The 16,986-nt window shown below is 45.6% G+C and overlaps 1 protein-coding gene across 3 annotated transcripts in view; it reads left to right on the top strand.

Annotated features, from left to right (window-relative positions):
* EMB2410 (embryo defective 2410) overlaps positions 1–15,858 on the top strand; it is a 103,610-nt gene extending 87,752 nt beyond the window's left edge. For all 3 annotated transcript variants that reach the window (XM_086783840.1, XM_086783839.1, XM_086783841.1), the window contains exon 23: positions 15,397–15,858. In XM_086783840.1, the coding sequence (XP_086639966.1) occupies positions 15,397–15,549 (153 nt within the window). In that variant the 3' untranslated portion in view covers positions 15,550–15,858. The remainder of the gene's footprint in view (positions 1–15,396) is intronic.
* The last annotated feature ends 1,128 nt before the right edge of the window (positions 15,859–16,986 follow it).

Here is a 16,986-nt window from a genome sequence, read left to right as displayed (position 1 = left end):
CGGGAATGAGTAGAGGATCCCTCATCCTTACTCTTCTCTTGACCTGCATCAAGCCTAGCACCAGGGACTCTTGTCCTTTCAACATTTGGCACTTGCTGTGCTCTTTCTGCTTGTTGTGCATCATGTGCATCACCACGGGCAGCCATGAGGGGTGGCTTCTTGAAAGCCTAACTACCATCTGCTTCAGTGTATACATCACCCTTGACCATTAGGTATGCAAGTGCAAGCTCTCGGGGTTTCGCAACATCCATTTCCTTTGCAATTGCTTCAAAAGTGACTTCATGGACCGAAGCCTTTGCCTTCGCAGAGCCAACACCTTTTGTACATCCGGGTCATTTTTCAATGATCTAAGCTCTTCGGTTTCAGCCCTATAGCGTCGCACTTGACGCCTCAAAGATTCCAAATCAAAATGCATAGTATCATGAGTACCTGCATCTCCATAGACATCATTGCCTGCAGCATCTCTTGCATCCTTTGTACCATGAAATTCACGGTCCTGTGTGTTCTCCACAGTGTCAGAAATGTGGCTGTCCATGACACTCAAATCAGGTCACCACTTATGATTCCAAGCCTCAGACCGTTTTCCAATGAGGGGAAAAACTGAGCTCTGATACCAATGTAACGGGAGGCAGACGCGTGTATTGGAATCGTATAAATGTGAACAAGATTCTGAGCACTTAACACTTGAGCATTACAACCACAAAGCTGAAAAAATGACAGTACACCACATAAAGGGGCCGATGATAGGCTGACCCCCCCCCCTTTAGGTTATATTACCAAAAGAGTCTGCAAAGTACAAGTTTACGGGTGCCTGGGGATTCACCACCAGCCTGCACCTGATTCTTCCAAATACATCATGAATGAATACATTTCAAACAAGAGAATTTGTAGGTACATCTGCCCTACACACAGGTACATCCGCCCTGCACAAGAGTATCACAATCCTCACAGGTACTCCGCCCTGCACAAGATGTAAATGGATCTTTAGGCCCTGTTTCCACGCGAGAAACTGATCCAGAAACCTGTGTTCTCCGCGAGCAAGTGTCCCCAATGCTTGCCCTAAACACCTGTTATACCAGGAATCCTTGAGACACATCCATGCTCACATATTCCATTGCTGTCCGGCCTGTTTTGTGCAATAACCAGTCCAAAACAGCAACTTTCTATCGCGAGAATTCCACCTGTAAAGGGTCCTACAGCCCTGTGGAGGTCCCTAGAGCTGTCCTGTACTGTCCAAGTTGACTTTGGACACCTGTAACCAGCCCAAAACTCGCAATAACCAGAAATTGCAGGTCTGAAATTTACCAACCAGCCCTTTAGAAGAGTGTGGGGATCGTTGTCCAAGCTTGTGTGAGTCCGGGAAGCAAGCAACCAGCCCTGTAGCAACTCCCAAAGCTCCAACCAGCTCTCCAATGTGTTGAATGATGAATAAAACAGCCCAAAAGGCCTCTTGAGGGAGGCGCCTTTTTCCAGTGCCACCTAAGGGGCTTGGTGGGTACACATACAGGCTGACATGTGTCCCCATAAGGTGTCCAGCCCATAGTGCTCCATTTGTCCTGTTTGTATAAGTTTAGGTCCAACCAAATGAGAAATGGCCATAAGCTGTCCGGACTTCATTAATTTTGGTCCAACCAAATGCGAACGCATTATAAGTTGTCCAGCCACTTATTAATGAGTGTGGACCTGCAAACCAATAAACTTTAGCAGTAAATGAAATAAGCTGTAAATTGAGTGTGGACGTACCACCTGCAAAACCCATAAGCCCACAGTTTTAGGCCCAAACAGGATTGCAAACACGTGTCCACAAGGTGCCCGGGCGTCCCGGTCCCTCGGACTTCACAAGCCAAAATAACAAGCATTGTCCAGGCAGCAAGACAATGTCACACAAAGTAAAATAAAGTTATGGCATGCATCATTTATGCATTGTGCACATGTAAACTTGGAGAACCACCTATCATCATTCTTGTACTTGAAAATATTCCGCCTGCCATCATAACACACCATGTGTGCATGGCCGGAATCCACACGGGCACCGCCCGAAAGTCCACAAATGTCCTGCCATGTCCTTGGACTCATATGCATCCACTCATATGATCCATACACATGCCCAGGTATAATACATACATGCATCCGCATGCTTCTGGGCCTGACACGCATCCGCATGTCCCTAGAATATAGGGGTTTGTGACAGTAGTACTTCTTGTTGGTAACATTTTGGCAAAAAGAAAGATCGCTTCTGCTCATTGTCCGAGATGTTTTTTCTTGAATGAGACCATTCATCACTTGTTGTGGTGCTGCATTGACACGCATGATTTCCTGCTTCATTTATCTAGATGCTTGAATGCCAGATTTCCAGGTGCATGTTTCTCTTACCAAATCTCTGCTTGATATGGGCTCTCTGTATAGTTTGGATTGCTCGGAATCAAGTGGTTTTCGAGTCGACCTCGATTGACAACTATCAGTATTTCCATCAATCGTTTGCGACAATCTCTACATGATTGCTATCAGCTACAAGAGCTAGATCAGTCTCAGTTGGATTTGTTTTTCCATTGTTTTTAGTTTTTTTTTCTCATCTGGGAGACCTCTATTGCTTTGGCGGGGTTTCTCTTTGTACATTTGACATGATAGAAACAGTGGTTTTTACCCCAAAAAAGTTAGTGTGTTTGGCGCCAGGTGTGAGAGAGGGCTCGTCTGTTCGTTTTGTGTGTGTCTCTGCTCTGCATGCTTGCGTGGTGGTGCTGCTCGCCTACTCTTCCACTGCCTCTCAAGTGCCCCCAAGGCTGCATGCCCTCGAGCTAATCTAGCTGCTGCTGCCTCCTTCAAGGAGAAACGCGGTCCTGTGAAAGTAACTCCCAAGTAGACATATGACCTGACGTACTCAACCGGCTCCCCTCGGAAAGTGAACTGAGGCTCTGATCTCGTCACCCATGCCTGTGTGGTGTTAAACACCATAACCTTGGTTTTCCCAAGGTTCACTGGCAGATCTCTATCTGCACAGAAAGCCTGTAATGCATCCAGTTGTCTCTGTAATCCCTCTGGAGAGTCTGAGATTAGAACAATATCATCAGCATATAACAAGATGGGTATCAACACCCCTGCCAGACATGCCCCTGGGCCTCCCAATCTGTCTACATAATCGGAGACCACATCAATGTAGAGTCCAAAGAGGGTGGGCGATAGTGGGCATCCCTGCTTCACCCCTATCGTGTGCTGGTCACCATATCGGATAGTCCGCTTGGAGCTCGGACTCTGCCTGTCAACAGACTCATACAAAGCATATATCCCCCACTGCATATCCTTGGGTACCTCAATGTCATGCAATCTGTGCATAAGCCTGGCACGTGGTACAGTATTGAAGGCTTTGCGGAAGTCCACAAAGCAGCAGTATATCCTTCTCTTATCCGAAGTGTCAGTATGTGATCCAAGAGGTAGTAAATCCTCTCCTGAAGCCGGCCTGTCCATGTGCTCGATGACCATGCCTCTCTACCCAGCGGCTCAACTCCGACTCCAATACAGAGCCATATAGTTTGGCCAAGTAATGACCAATCATGATCGTCCTTTAATTGCCTGGTACCATGGGGTCCCCACTCTTAAGGAGTGGTACAATGATATGCTCTGTCTAGCTTGCCGGGAAACCCTCACAAATGGCACAATTAAACACATGTACGATGAGCGGAGCCAAAGTGTCACGCGCATATGAGAAGTGCTCTCCAACTAGCCCATCATGATCCTGTGCCTTTCTATTCTGTAACTTGTCTATCGCATCTAGCACCATCCGCATAGTAAAAAAGGTGCTGCTAGTCGGTCTAGCTCCCAGTGGAGGGGGGGTGGGGGGCTGTCCTGGTGCATCATATAGCTCTCTAGCATAAGTATGCCATGCCTTAGGTGCAGTAATCGGAGTACCAGGTTGTCTCTCCTGAAACATCTTCCATGCCCTCTTGCTGTCCTTCCCCAGGAAGAGTTGGTAGATCTCCTCCTCTAGCTTAGGCAGGTAGGCTCGTTTCTTCCTCCGCACAAGGCGCCAAAAGATCATCCTGGCTTGCCTATGCGTGTGAGTCCCAATGGCAATCTCACGCTGTAGCTGTGCTCGTGTCTGACGACACTCATCATCATACCAACTGTTCTGTGGGGCAGTGCTGCCCGGGGGGGGGGGATCAGTGCAGGGAAACGCATATGAGGCGGATGCATGTAGTACACCTGCCAATCCTCTCATGATCGCGTCGAGAGGGCTATGCGGGTCTAAAGCAAACAAGCCATCAGACACTGCATCTCGGTAAACCCCAACTGTCTCACGTGTAAACTGATATCTCGGGTACCTAGGTAGATGAGTGGCTGGCCCATCTCTCGGGGATCTACCTACTAGTGTGAAACTCAGGTATGCATGATCGGCTTCTATGCCAATGGGCCGACTGGAAATTGTGAAACCCCGCACATCAGGTATCAATGAAGGAGATCCCATCAAGTAGTCGATTGTGCTCACTCCCCCTTTAGAGTTCCAGTGTGTGAGAGCATCTGATCCTTGCCATCTCGATAGGCCATTGTATATGACCAACCCATGTGCACTCCCGAGTGAGAAAATGCATGCCATGATCTGTAATCTCCCCCTCATCCTGTGCTGATCTCTGCAACCCTACATCCTTTGCCGTGATCTCCCGGTACATAGCCTCTTGAGTATCATACAGCTCTGTCTGCTTTGTGCCTGTACGTGCATTAAAGTCTCCCAATAGTAATATGTCTCCCATGCTGACAAACCTCATGATATCATCATATCGTGGCGTATAGGGCGACTCTCCTGATGGTGCAAACCTGGAGTGGGTGGGGGAAAGTAGATACCGCCACATATAGCTCGCGGAGCCCCTCTGTGCAGGATAGAGAGAGAGAGAGAGGAGAGAGAGACGGGGAGAGAGAGGAGAGAGAGAGAGAGAGAGGCAATGGGCACCTTGAAGCTGGACAGCAGCAGACGGGCGATGTCAACCAGATGGTCACGCGGCGCAGGTACGGAAACACGACAGCGGCCCAAAACACGAAGGGATTTGATTTAAAAAAAGGTACGGAACCCTAGGCGATGCAAAACCGGCAGGTTTGGGCTGCCGGTTTGGGCTTCAAAAAAAAAAGTCCACATTGTACTGTTTCGTACGACGTACCGATCCGTACTGTACGGACTGAATCATTCCGTACCAGTACGGAATGCAACTATGGCTCCAACATCAAGAAGTTATAGGCAAAGCGTGTATCGGAGTTCTTCAATAGATCCTTGGAGCCAATCTTGCGATAGACCGCAAGAATATAATGATAGCTTGTGATGAAGGTCACCACCTCTCTCCACATCTCAATGACATGCAAGTAGTAAGGCAATTTCCCAATGTCCTTCAAGAGTGCTAAGACAATGGGCAATGCATGGACTAAAACATATGTTGGGATAGCGTGCCTCAATGATTGCTCCTGCTGCCCTATTGGCATTTTCCCCATCTCCAATAAACTGTAAGACATTTGAGGCCCCAACATACTCAATGGCCTCACTCCAAATATTAGCAAGTCTCTTTGCGATCTTCCCTCCCTCAGAGTTGTCAATGGAACTTACAAAGTTTGACTTACCCTGTGAGTATGCAACGATGCCCTAAATGGAGCAAGACCTTGCGTCGCTCCATCCATCTCCAATGAGAGTGACCCCATGCTTCTGCCACTCCTCCCGGATAGTCTCCAATGCTAGCTCAATGGATGATGTAAGCCCAGCGGGGCGTGTCATGACAGATTCAGCCACGTATCCAAGAGATAAAGATGGAGAAAGAAAGAGAGAGGGAGAGAGGGAAAGGTTTGGGGATCTTTGCACAGTACACACACACATAGAGTGGGGAACAGGCTCCGCCCTCTTTCAGGAATTTATTCAGGAACAATCCACGGGCTTTTCAAGCCAAGGACCAATACAATCAATGAATATAAAATCGAACAAATATGTCGATGTAGAAATCCGGGTTGGAGTCAATGTCGAGGCACAAGATCTCTGATGCCCAAGCACACCACGGGGATGACCCACAAGAATCTCTCACCGGGCTAGTACGAGTATCCAGTATCCAAATCAAATCCCAAGCCTAGATGATGTCCAGTAATAAACTCAAAGCCCAAGCTGAAGTAAAACCTCCAAAAAGTAAAAGCCCCTTTTTTTTCTAAAGAATACCAAAACAAATCCCCAGATGGCAGCGGGGCACTTTGTATCAAGTGGCAGATATGTGGGCGGCAGCCAAGCTTGAACTGGTTGTACTGGCGGCGCTAGAGCAGCGCTGGCCCTACAGGCGTTGCAAGCGGCGATGCTGGCTACGCAGGCGGAGAAGGTGCTTGAGACAGGCACACAGGCGGTGCAGATTGGCTGAGCAGCAACGCAGCAGCTGAAGTAGGTGGCACAGACTAGCTGAGCAACTACGGAGATGGCGCACGTTGGCAGTGAATGGCTGACCAGCGGCGGCGTAGGGTTGAAGAAGTCGACGGAGATGGAAGTGCAGCCCAACAACTGGCAGTTGGAGAGAGTGCCAAGGATGAAGATGATGATGATGATGATGTTGATCTCCTTGTTCTTGAGGTCTCCACACGCTTCATGCTCAACAAGAGGGACTTTATACTTGAGGAGGGCATTACTTTTTGCCAAACGTAATGCTTTTTGATTTGCTTTTGTCTTTTTATATTAATAAAAATATTAGTCATCTTTTTAATCAAAGTTCTTGAGTTTTTCTTTTCTAGCTTCAGGGCCTTGCTTTTTGGCCCTAGAGCTGCTTTTTGGAAAAGCAACTTTTAGCTTCTTGATCCGGCTCAACCTCCTCTTTTCAATGGTGCCCTTGGCTCATGGTCAACTCAGTTTGACTTTTTGCTTTTTCTTGCTTTTTGACAAAAAATTGGTGCTTTTTCTTGTGCCAACTTCATGATCCGTGTTCCCATGCTTTCATCAACCTGTCCAGTGTCCGGGCACGTGTTCCATCATGTGAAAAGAGCTAGGAGGGCCAAATAGTTACTGATGCCTTCTCATCCTTTAAAAGCTTGGTCCTCAAAGCCTCAAAGTTTAGTGGCTCATAAGTGGGACCAAACGTTGCAATCTCCTAAACCATTTCCTTGTAATAAGGAGATCTTGCGGCATTGAAAGATATGCCACAACTATAAAAGAAATGAGCGACAGTCGCATCTACCTATGTCTTCTTGCCTAGATACCATGTAGCTGCAAGGCTTGCCTACTTGCTTGCGTGATGAAACGGGAGGGCGAGAAGGAACCGCAGAGGGCCCTACATAAGAAGCCCTGGAAGGAGTGGAAGAGGGGGCTCCACCTCCTCCTGAGCCTAATGATGAAGAAACAACTCATGCCATAGGTGCTAGTGGCCTCCTTGGTTTGAGTGCATCCAATGAAGCTTTGAATGCGGTAAGAGCAGCCTTCTTTGCGTTTGGAATGAAAAGCAGAAGTTGATGTCGTGGCCTTTCTCTCCAATGAGATGGGCACGGACTCTATCCATTCATTCTTCTCACTGCCACAATAGTGGCACTTCCACTTGCTCTTCCCTTGCTGGAATATTTGCTACTACTATCGACCTCGTCACACCACTTCGAAGCCATGCTGCTTGGAGAGTCAAGACGGATAGTGACACGGCTTGAGCGGCAGCCTGCTATCAAGAACCTACCAGCGTCAAGCGTAAGCAGCTGGGGACAATGAACTAGGCGATGCTGGCACTAGGCAGGCAATGAATCTTGAGATGCTTGCTGTCCACTGCAGGCTGCGATGAGCCTTTTAATGGAAGAGCCTAGATTGAACCTTTTAACAGAAGAAGGTGTAGGAAAGCGATGAGATGCTGGCAGGCGAAAGCAGGCGATGAGATGCTGGCAAGCGAAGAGCAGAAAGCAAGAAGCGATGCTGGCAGGCGAGCACTCGGAACCATCGCGCGCACAGAAAAAACAGAGGTGGCTGCCAGCGCAAGTTCGCATTTTTTTTTCTTCTCCATTTCAAACGTTTTTGGCCATATCTTCCGGAACGGCCCATAAGTGGGTGAGGGAACATTCCAAAATGTTCCAACTGGCCGTTCCAGATCCTGAAACATTCCAGGGCATTCTGGAGCGTTCTAGCATCCGCAGATGGGCGGAATGGCATTCCCATGTTCCAAATCCATGGAATGGCGTTCCATGGTAACAAGGGCACACAAATGCAGTACTATCGGGGTGTGTGTGTGGGACCAGGTGGACTCTTCAGGGACATGTGCAGCACTATTAGGGTCAAACAGGGTTTCTCACTCTCTCCTACACTTTGGTCTATACATTGATGAGATAGTAGCCTTTGTGGATAGCTTTGGGGGAAGAGGCTCACCATTGGCTTAGGTAGTGGTGCACATATTGTTGTATGTTGATGACATTGCCTTGATCTTAGATTCAGTCGTGGGAATACAATAATACTTATGCAAGAGAGATGGTGGAGAATAATGTTGAATTGCTGTTGCTGACTAATGCTACAAATTGATGCCATCTGCCCACCTGTGCACTCCAACAACAAGGAGCTTTGATGGCCATCCAAGTAGACTCTGGACAGAAGATACCATGCACAACAAGGGTGCACAAATGCATAGAAGATAGATCTAATCTATTGATCTCAATATGACTAGGGGGGCTTCCAAACACGTTTATATATAGTATCCACGGTTGGTTGTATCGTAGGTCGGCCAATGTTGGCCACCCTACGATTGGTCCAGACTCCAGATGGACCAAACTAACCACATCACCCTATTGGGACCATTTTAGACTAAACATAAGACCTACAGTTTTGGCGTAAGTTCTAGACCCATCCGAGGTCGTCTGGGCACCCATTTGAGCCCCATAATCTGAGAACTAGGTATCTTGGGAAGATCTCCTTCTACCCAAGAGTGCGGCCAATCTGCACGCACTTCCATGCATCCTTCTTGGCATGGTGCCAAGTCTACATAAGATGCCTCCTAACCATCTGATCACACATGGCCAACATCCAATGTCTAAACTAGAAACTGGCAGGCGCCTGGGTGCTAAACACAACAGCTACTCCTCATGTAGGGGGGCTTACAAAATGGAGCAACCCGTCACCCACACAATGACAATGATGAGGGTGGAGCATTGATTTCTAACACCCCCCCCCCCTTCTCCTCGGTGTCCACATGTAGGTGAACTACCTCTTCGGTCCAACACCGAGTCGATAAAATTGCTGCTCCTAGGGACCTCTCCCAAGAGCCTTTGTGAAGGTATTCCACAATTATTGTTTTCAGGTAATAGACCAGCTTGCACCTCTCCATCCAAGATCAACTCGTGCAACGTAAAGTGATACTGGACCTCAATGTGCTTCGTGCGAGCATGGAACACTGGGTTCTTCGCAATTGCCATGCAACTTTGATTTTCACACAACAACTCAGTCAACTGTTCTTGCAGCGTACCCATGTCCGCAAAATTCTCCTCATTCAGACTGCTTCACATGAAGCATAGGTACCGAGCCTCTGTAGAAGAAAGGGATAGTGTAGGCTGTTTCTTATTGATCCAGGAGGTAACTTTAGACCCAAGAGAAACAATAACGTGAAACTGATTTCGTACTATCACAATATCCTGTCAAGGTCCTGCTCACTGAGGTGTAGGTGATGCCATACTACTAGAGTGTACCTTGGATGTATTTCAACACCCACATGCCTGCCTTTCAATGGTTCTCGAAGAACCTGCTCAATACACTAAGTGCAAAGCTGATGTCCAGCCAAGTATTGCACAAGAAGATCAACCTTCCTGCCAATTTCCTGTACTCCTTCATATCCACAAGTGAAGAAATGTCTTCTGAGTAGACCACTTCGCATCAACCTCCATAAGGGTGTCAACAGACTTCTAGATGGCCATACCAAATGCCTTTCGTATATACTTCTACTGAGAAATGAAGATGTAATTGGTTCTTGCAAGACCTCAAACAAAAATGCATATGCCCAAGGTATGTCATTTCAAACTCTGAATTCAACATCTTCTTTGTCTGCTAGATCTTCTCTTCATGGTTCTCCGTCAAAACAAGGTCGTCATGACTTGCTCATAGAGAATGTACAAATTTGTAGCTGACAGGCGCTTAGAAAGACCAATACTCACAAAAATGTGTCAATCCGCTCATACCAAGCTCGAGGGGTCTATTTCAACTCATACAATACCTTCCGGAGTCTACATATCTTGCCTTTTGAATTTGGCATCACAAATCCTGGGGGCCGTTCACAAGACACCTCCTTGAGATGTCCATTTAAAAAGGAAGACTTCACATCCATCTGTGAGTGGTCAAAGCTAGTACCATGCGGTTTTTTGGTATTTCGGAGTTAGTCTTGAGTTTAGTCAAGTGTCCTTAGTGGTGTGAACACCCTCTTATTTAGGGTCAAAAGATAAGGCCTTGGTGCCTGTAACAGCATGTACTTAGGTCCTTCGTTCTTACATTATGAGTACCATTCAAGTTGAGCAATCTCTCTCATACTTGAACTCTACTGCTTCTCTCTCTCTTACTCTCTCTTCTACACACTCCACCATGATGACGATATTCATCCTCCATAGCTCCATGTGTGATCTCCAGTGATATCCAATATGGTATCAGAGCTCAAGCAAGCCATGAATCTTTCTCCTCTTGATGTTGGCATCTCTGCGTTTTCAGGGTTTCTACACTTTTAGGTTTTCTGTGTTTTTAGGGTTTCTGCGTTTTTAGGGTTTCAGCATTTTCTTTCCTCATCAAAGCCCAACATTCATCCATTCAGCCTAGCGCTGTTTTCCTCATCATGCCAATCTGCATTTTTATGTGACCGCCGTCATGCTGTGTTTTCTTTGGTGCCATCTCAACCACCTTTGATGCCACCCGTATATCTCCTCATCACAAGGCAACATTGCAGCGTCTAGTGATCTGCGCCACTTCATGTGCTAAGCCCATCAGCAACATCACATCATCTACACTAGCTGCTTTGTGTGCTAGCCCGCCAGCAGCAGCAGCATTCAGCCAACATTGTCACATCCTATACTTCCTCCATGGAGTTCTTGGATCTTTCAACATTGATGCCTATCTCAAGGCATGTGTGTTCGGCATCGACATTAATATCTTCATCGAACACATCCATTTCCAGGTACTCTGCCGTGGTCCATGTGCCTAAAATGATGGCCCAAGCATCAATAGCTTGGAAACGACGCCGAAAAAGGATCTTCATCGGCATCGAGGAGGAGAATCTTCCTCAATTTTTAGTTTTTATTTATGTTGAGTCTTGGGTTCTCTATGGCAATCCCCCAAAATCTGAGTTATATATTTTGATATTTTTGGATTTTGTAACGCCTTGATTCTATAAAAGGCTCCTCTCCCTTTCGGTGAGGGAGGTTGTGTTGATATGCCGATGTAGGTTGTCTTTGTCTTTTGGGCAGGACTTGACCTTTGTGTCTTTCGAAAAGACCATGCTTGTTAAGCCTCTGAGCTATGCTTGTTGAGCCTCTAGGCCTTTTGAGCCATGCTCACTAGCCTCTGAGTCACGCTTACCAGCCTTTGAGTTTGAAGCAGGGTCCATGTCTGGTCTTTGCTTGTGTTGGTGTATGGGACTACTGAAGGTTATGCATGCAACTCCACCATCACTCCAAAGGGGGGTTTGTTGGGTATTTTGGAGCTAATTTGGAGTCTAATCAAGTGTCCTTAGTGGTGTAAACACACTAGGTGTGAACACCCTCTTATTTAGGGTCAAAAGATAAGGCCTTGTTGCCTATAAAAGCATGTACTTGGGTCCTTCATTCTTACATTATGAGCACCATTCAAGTTGTGCAATCTCTCTCTCATACTTGGCTCTACTGCTTCTCTCTCTCTCTCTCTCTCTTCTACATAGTCCACCATGATGATGATATTTCATCCTCCATAGCTCCATGTGTGATCTCCTATGATATCCAATAGCAAGGCCACAGGGAGAGGGGGGGATGGGATGTGTTTTGAAAGCCTAATCTCTCGACCTATGTAATGTCCTTCGCCACACGAGCTTTTCCTTGTACTTCTCCAATGTACTATCAGATCTTTACTTAGCCTTCCAAACCCACTTGTTGCCAATAGCGTTGGGTCTCTTTGGACGATCCACAAGATCGCAAGTGTGGTTCCTCATGATAGAGTCATACTCATTTTGCATGGTCCCCTTTGAGTTTGGATTTTCCTTTGCTTCCTCCAAACTCGTTGACTCTTGCACCTTCATTATCTCAACCACCATCAAGGCCATATTGACAATGTGTGTGTTTGCTTTCTTTTGCGCCTTGAATTTCTTTGACCACCTTGGTGTAACTCTTGTTGAGGATATGCATCGTAGTGTTTTTTGCCTCGGCCCAAAAGGTATTCAGCAATCCTTTCCCCTTTAGCATACTCCATGCCATTTCCACGGTCATGCGGTTTTTTCTTTCCACCATACCGTTTTGTTGGGGAGTATGAGTAGTGGTCAAGTGTCTCTTGATCACATGCTTGCAGTAAGCATTGAATTCACCTGATGTAAACTCTTCACCCATTATGTCGAAAACTTCTTCACAGCTTCTTTCATGTCTCATTCTCAACCAACTTATGCTATAACTTAAACTTTTTAAAAGCATCTACCTTATCCCAAAGAAAATACACCCACAAAAGTCATCAATTAGTAACAAAAAATAGGAAGAACCACCCAGTGCAGTAGTAGGCATCATCTTACCACAAAGATCAATATGTACAAGCTCTAGTGAAGACTTTGCTTTATTGTTGCTCTCTTGCCAAAAGGGTTGCCAATGTTGCTTGCGCATCATACAAGCTTCACATGCATGTGGCATCTCTGAAAATGCTGGTAGATTTGCCACAATGCTAGACTTTTGCATCTCTTTCAAAACCACATAGCTCAAGTGCTCAAATTTCTCATGCCACAACCCACTAGGGGTGCGGGTAGAATTCATTCAAATTGTTGTGCCTTCTACCTCTCTCAACAACATTGCCGCCGCTAGCATCCAAGATGACTGCACTAGCAAGATGAAAGTGAACCCTGAGGTCACGGTCAATTATGACCGCAACGGAGAGCAGATTTGGCTTGAGATCTGGTACATAGAGGACATCTGATAACTTTTCAGTATTACCATTACTTGATACAAGAAATAGGACTGTTGCCTTTTGCTGGGCATCAATTGCTACCAGGAGGGACTCCCCTATTGGTTATAGGGATTGGTTATAGGGAGCTATACAAGTCCTTCTGACTAGTCATGTGTGTCGGGATGCTCCACTATTGATGATCCACAAACCATCAGGTGTTGTAGAATGCTCTGCCTTTGCACAAACAAGCTCCAATTTCACTTCAGCAATATTGCTCCACTCCTTTGACGGCTTCAAAGTCTCATGTACCTCCCGCAGCCTACATTTGGTTTGCATGTGCCCGGGCTTGTTTCTTTTTCTTTTTAGAAGAAGACGGTTTACCAGTCCTTTCCCTTCCCTTACCTTTCTTTGTGCTAGCTAAGAAAGCGAATCACTAACATTCCTACTCTTCTAGCACATCTTCTCCTCCACAAGCATGGTATTAAACTCTTTAAACGTTAAAGGAGGATTCCTGAGTGTTCAATGAGGTGACCAAGTTATCATACTTCTAAGGCAAGATCTTGATGCACCTTCATGTCAGATCTTCACTCGACTTGTTGATCCCAAGTGTGGCCATCGGATTCCATAGATTCGTGATCTACGTAATGAATTGCTTGGCTGCTTCTCCATCAGAACGCTTAGTTGATCGATGTTGCACACAACCTCTACTCTTCTTCTCCTCCATACCAAAACAAGAACAAGATCTGGCGGGATTTTTTGTGTAGTATGGCTGTCTCCCACAACTCTATAAGAATCCAGAATGGACTTATCTTGAATTTTCAGAGTGTATAGTTCGTTCCGTCGAACTTCCCATTGCTGAATGGTGGTGGTTGAGCCCTTGTGGCTCCAGGTAGTGTCATTTCTATAAATCTGCAGCTTTTCTAGAGACTGGGTTCCGATACCATGTAAGAAACAATAACCAATTCAGAAGATCACAAGACAAAAATACTTGATGCAAGAGAGATGGAAAATATTGCTGATTACTGTTGCAAACCAATGTTACAAATTGATGGCATCTGCCCACCTGTTCGCTCCAGCAAGGAGCTTTGATGGCGATCCAGGTAGATTCTGGACGGAGGATATCATGCACAACAAGGGTGTACAACTGTAGAGAAGATAGATCTAAGCTGTTGATCTCAATATGATGTATCCAGGGTTGGTCGTATCACAGGTAGGCCTATGTCGGCCAACCCACGACTGATCTAGATGGACTGAACTGATGTATGCATAGGGCATACCCTATAACCTAAACAAGGCATGATATGTCAAAGCACGATAGAGTTGGAGAGCCATCTCAAGACCTCGTCTGGTGATGGACATGAGGGAGTTCAGGCTTGTAGATCGCCCAGAAGACCAAAAATGGTCCTCTGTCCCCGAGGAGTGTGTGTCCTGGTGTGATTCTCGCATGGAGGGTGGTGTCTTCTGCTAAGCTTTGGGTCTTTGATGTGTTTTGTGTCATCATCCAAGTCTGCCTAGCATCAGCTAGGCATTTGGACATTAGGATGGAAACTCCCTGTGGTTGCCTTGTGAGAGAGAGAGAGAGAGAGAGAGAGGTAATATAAGCGTCTACTAAAGACCCAATGGGCCTATGAATGTCCATGGCACATCTCATCATGGAATGGAAAATAAAATAGAACAAATCAAAACTATTTCATCAAAGGGATACCAAACTGTCCATAGAAATCTCATCATGGAATACTAGGAGCCTGAAAAATGAAACATGAGAGGAGCATCAGTCCCCAATAGATGGTATACCACACTTCTGAAATCTCATCATGGAATACCAGGAGCATGGAACATGAAACATGAGAGGAGCATCAGCCCCCAATAGATAGTATACCACACTCCTGAGTATGGCCGAGAGGTCTCCCTCAACTACGTCATGTGGAAAGGTAGCTCGATGGTGATGGAGCATGTCCTGGATCTGCAGCTGATGTCGCGGCGGGGGTGGGGGGGCGCTAGAATGCGGAGGCCCAGTCTGAGGTAACTCCTCTCAGCGAGGTGGGTCTGCAGCAGCCCGAGGTGGGTCCACTGGATCCCCTGTGTAGAAGGCTGTAATGGTCTATGAGAAAGAGACATATGAAAGAGACTTTCCATGACGGCAGAAGGCTGTAATGGTCTATGAGCCAAAGGGGTAAAGAATGAATGCTATCTGCGTTCAAGTTCCTCATTTGTTAGATGTCGGTATGTTGAAAAATAATTAGAAGCTGCTTGCTTTTTCATTCTTCTTGTAACCCCTCACACATGTATGCCTAGACTTAGCACTTGATTCACAATGTAGAAGGGCTCACATGGGACAATGCTTATAATTGCAGGCATCAGTCGTACGACAGCTCAAGGAATCTGAAATGGCTACACAATGGACACTTATCTACCACCTGAACAACAAGCTCCGGATATTATTTTCCTCGATTCCCTCGGTGGACAACCGGCTCCTGTTTGAATATTCGGCAACTTCACAAAATTGATTTTATCTTCTTGAGTGCCTTTTGGAGAGGGCAATTTTATATTCTTTCTAATAAATCCCCCCCTCCGTCATTCCTATGTACAGGAGTCTTAACGTCCTGAATCAGGTGCAGCTTACATTGGGATTAAGGAGACCGGAGGGGTGTCCCTAGGCATGGGCGTTGTAATATCTCATCCTTGGTAGTTGTAAATTTATCATCTTGTATGCCAAAGTGCTGTATAGATGACGATCTCGTAGTATACTTCTCTCCTCCTTTTCAACCCACATTGTACCTCTCCTTTGAAATGGTGCAATTTTTGCTTGCATGGCATGACTCCTATCCAAGGTCAATTTCAGGTTCTAATACCATGAAGCTTGGTTCAAGGTTTAGGAGAGTAAGTATATAGCCTAAGAATACTAAAGTAAAGTATGGGAAGAGGATGACGGGCTAATATTGATTCAAGTCAAAAATGCACAAAGGTGATCCATGCTTTGCTATGATACTTTCACATATAAAAGGGCAATTTTTTCTCCTTTTTCTCACTCCACAAGGGGTGAGATAAATAGTGTGCACAATGTACCACCTCACATTTTATTTTAAAAAAAACATCCATTTATAGCATGGCACTAATTCTTTCTATGAAATCACTTCTTTTACATACATACACGAATAAAATTTTGCACCTTTACAACTCAAAGATGGTTATTAATATATACATTCGTAGCTAAGCTAAACATAAAGGTGTTCCCTATGCACTCATTCACTAGTATACATACATCATGAAAGTCCCTTCCATTTTAATTGAAGGAAACCTTAATTGAGAATTTCCATTTTAACCTACTGGAGATAGAACTCAAGGTGAAATTATGCACATTGTTTGCAACCTCTAGCAAGCTTGGACTATAGAAGTTCTACATATGGATAGTGAGGTCGACTAAAACTTTTTGGAACATTCAAGGCTTGTTTGTGTTAATGTAATGAATGGCAGATTATAGATGACCTTGTGGATCAAGGCATTATAGAGTTATATAATTATAGAGATTTTCTTTTAAGACATAATTGACTATATGTGACTATATGTATGGCTCCACTCTATTTTGCCTATTAACTAATGAAGCTTTGCCAAGTCCGTTTGATTGATTGATTCAAGGCTTTAGGGTCTCTCTCTCTCTCTCTCTCTCTCTCTCTCTCTCTCTCTCGTGTTCGAATCTCACTCCCGTCAGATAGATCATGTTTGGTCTCTTGGGATTGTTCCTACGACGTTAAAAGAGCTTCTTCTTCTTCTTCTTCTTCTCTCTCTCTCTCTCTCTCTCTCTCTCTCTCACACACACACACACACACACATGAAAGAGAGATTTTAATTCTTGGGATGAAGGGAGGGGGTTGGTAGTAATAGAGGTATTCATTCTTGGGGGGTTTAGGGTTTGTTGGTAGTTCACTACCCTAAAAATTGTACAT

Source organism: Cibotium barometz, chromosome 46 (assembly GCF_041138505.1).
Source record: "Cibotium barometz isolate CiBa-2024 chromosome 46, ASM4113850v1, whole genome shotgun sequence".
Classification (NCBI taxonomy): Eukaryota; Viridiplantae; Streptophyta; class Polypodiopsida; order Cyatheales; family Cibotiaceae; genus Cibotium; species Cibotium barometz.
This window is presented reverse-complemented; position numbering and strand designations above follow the sequence as displayed.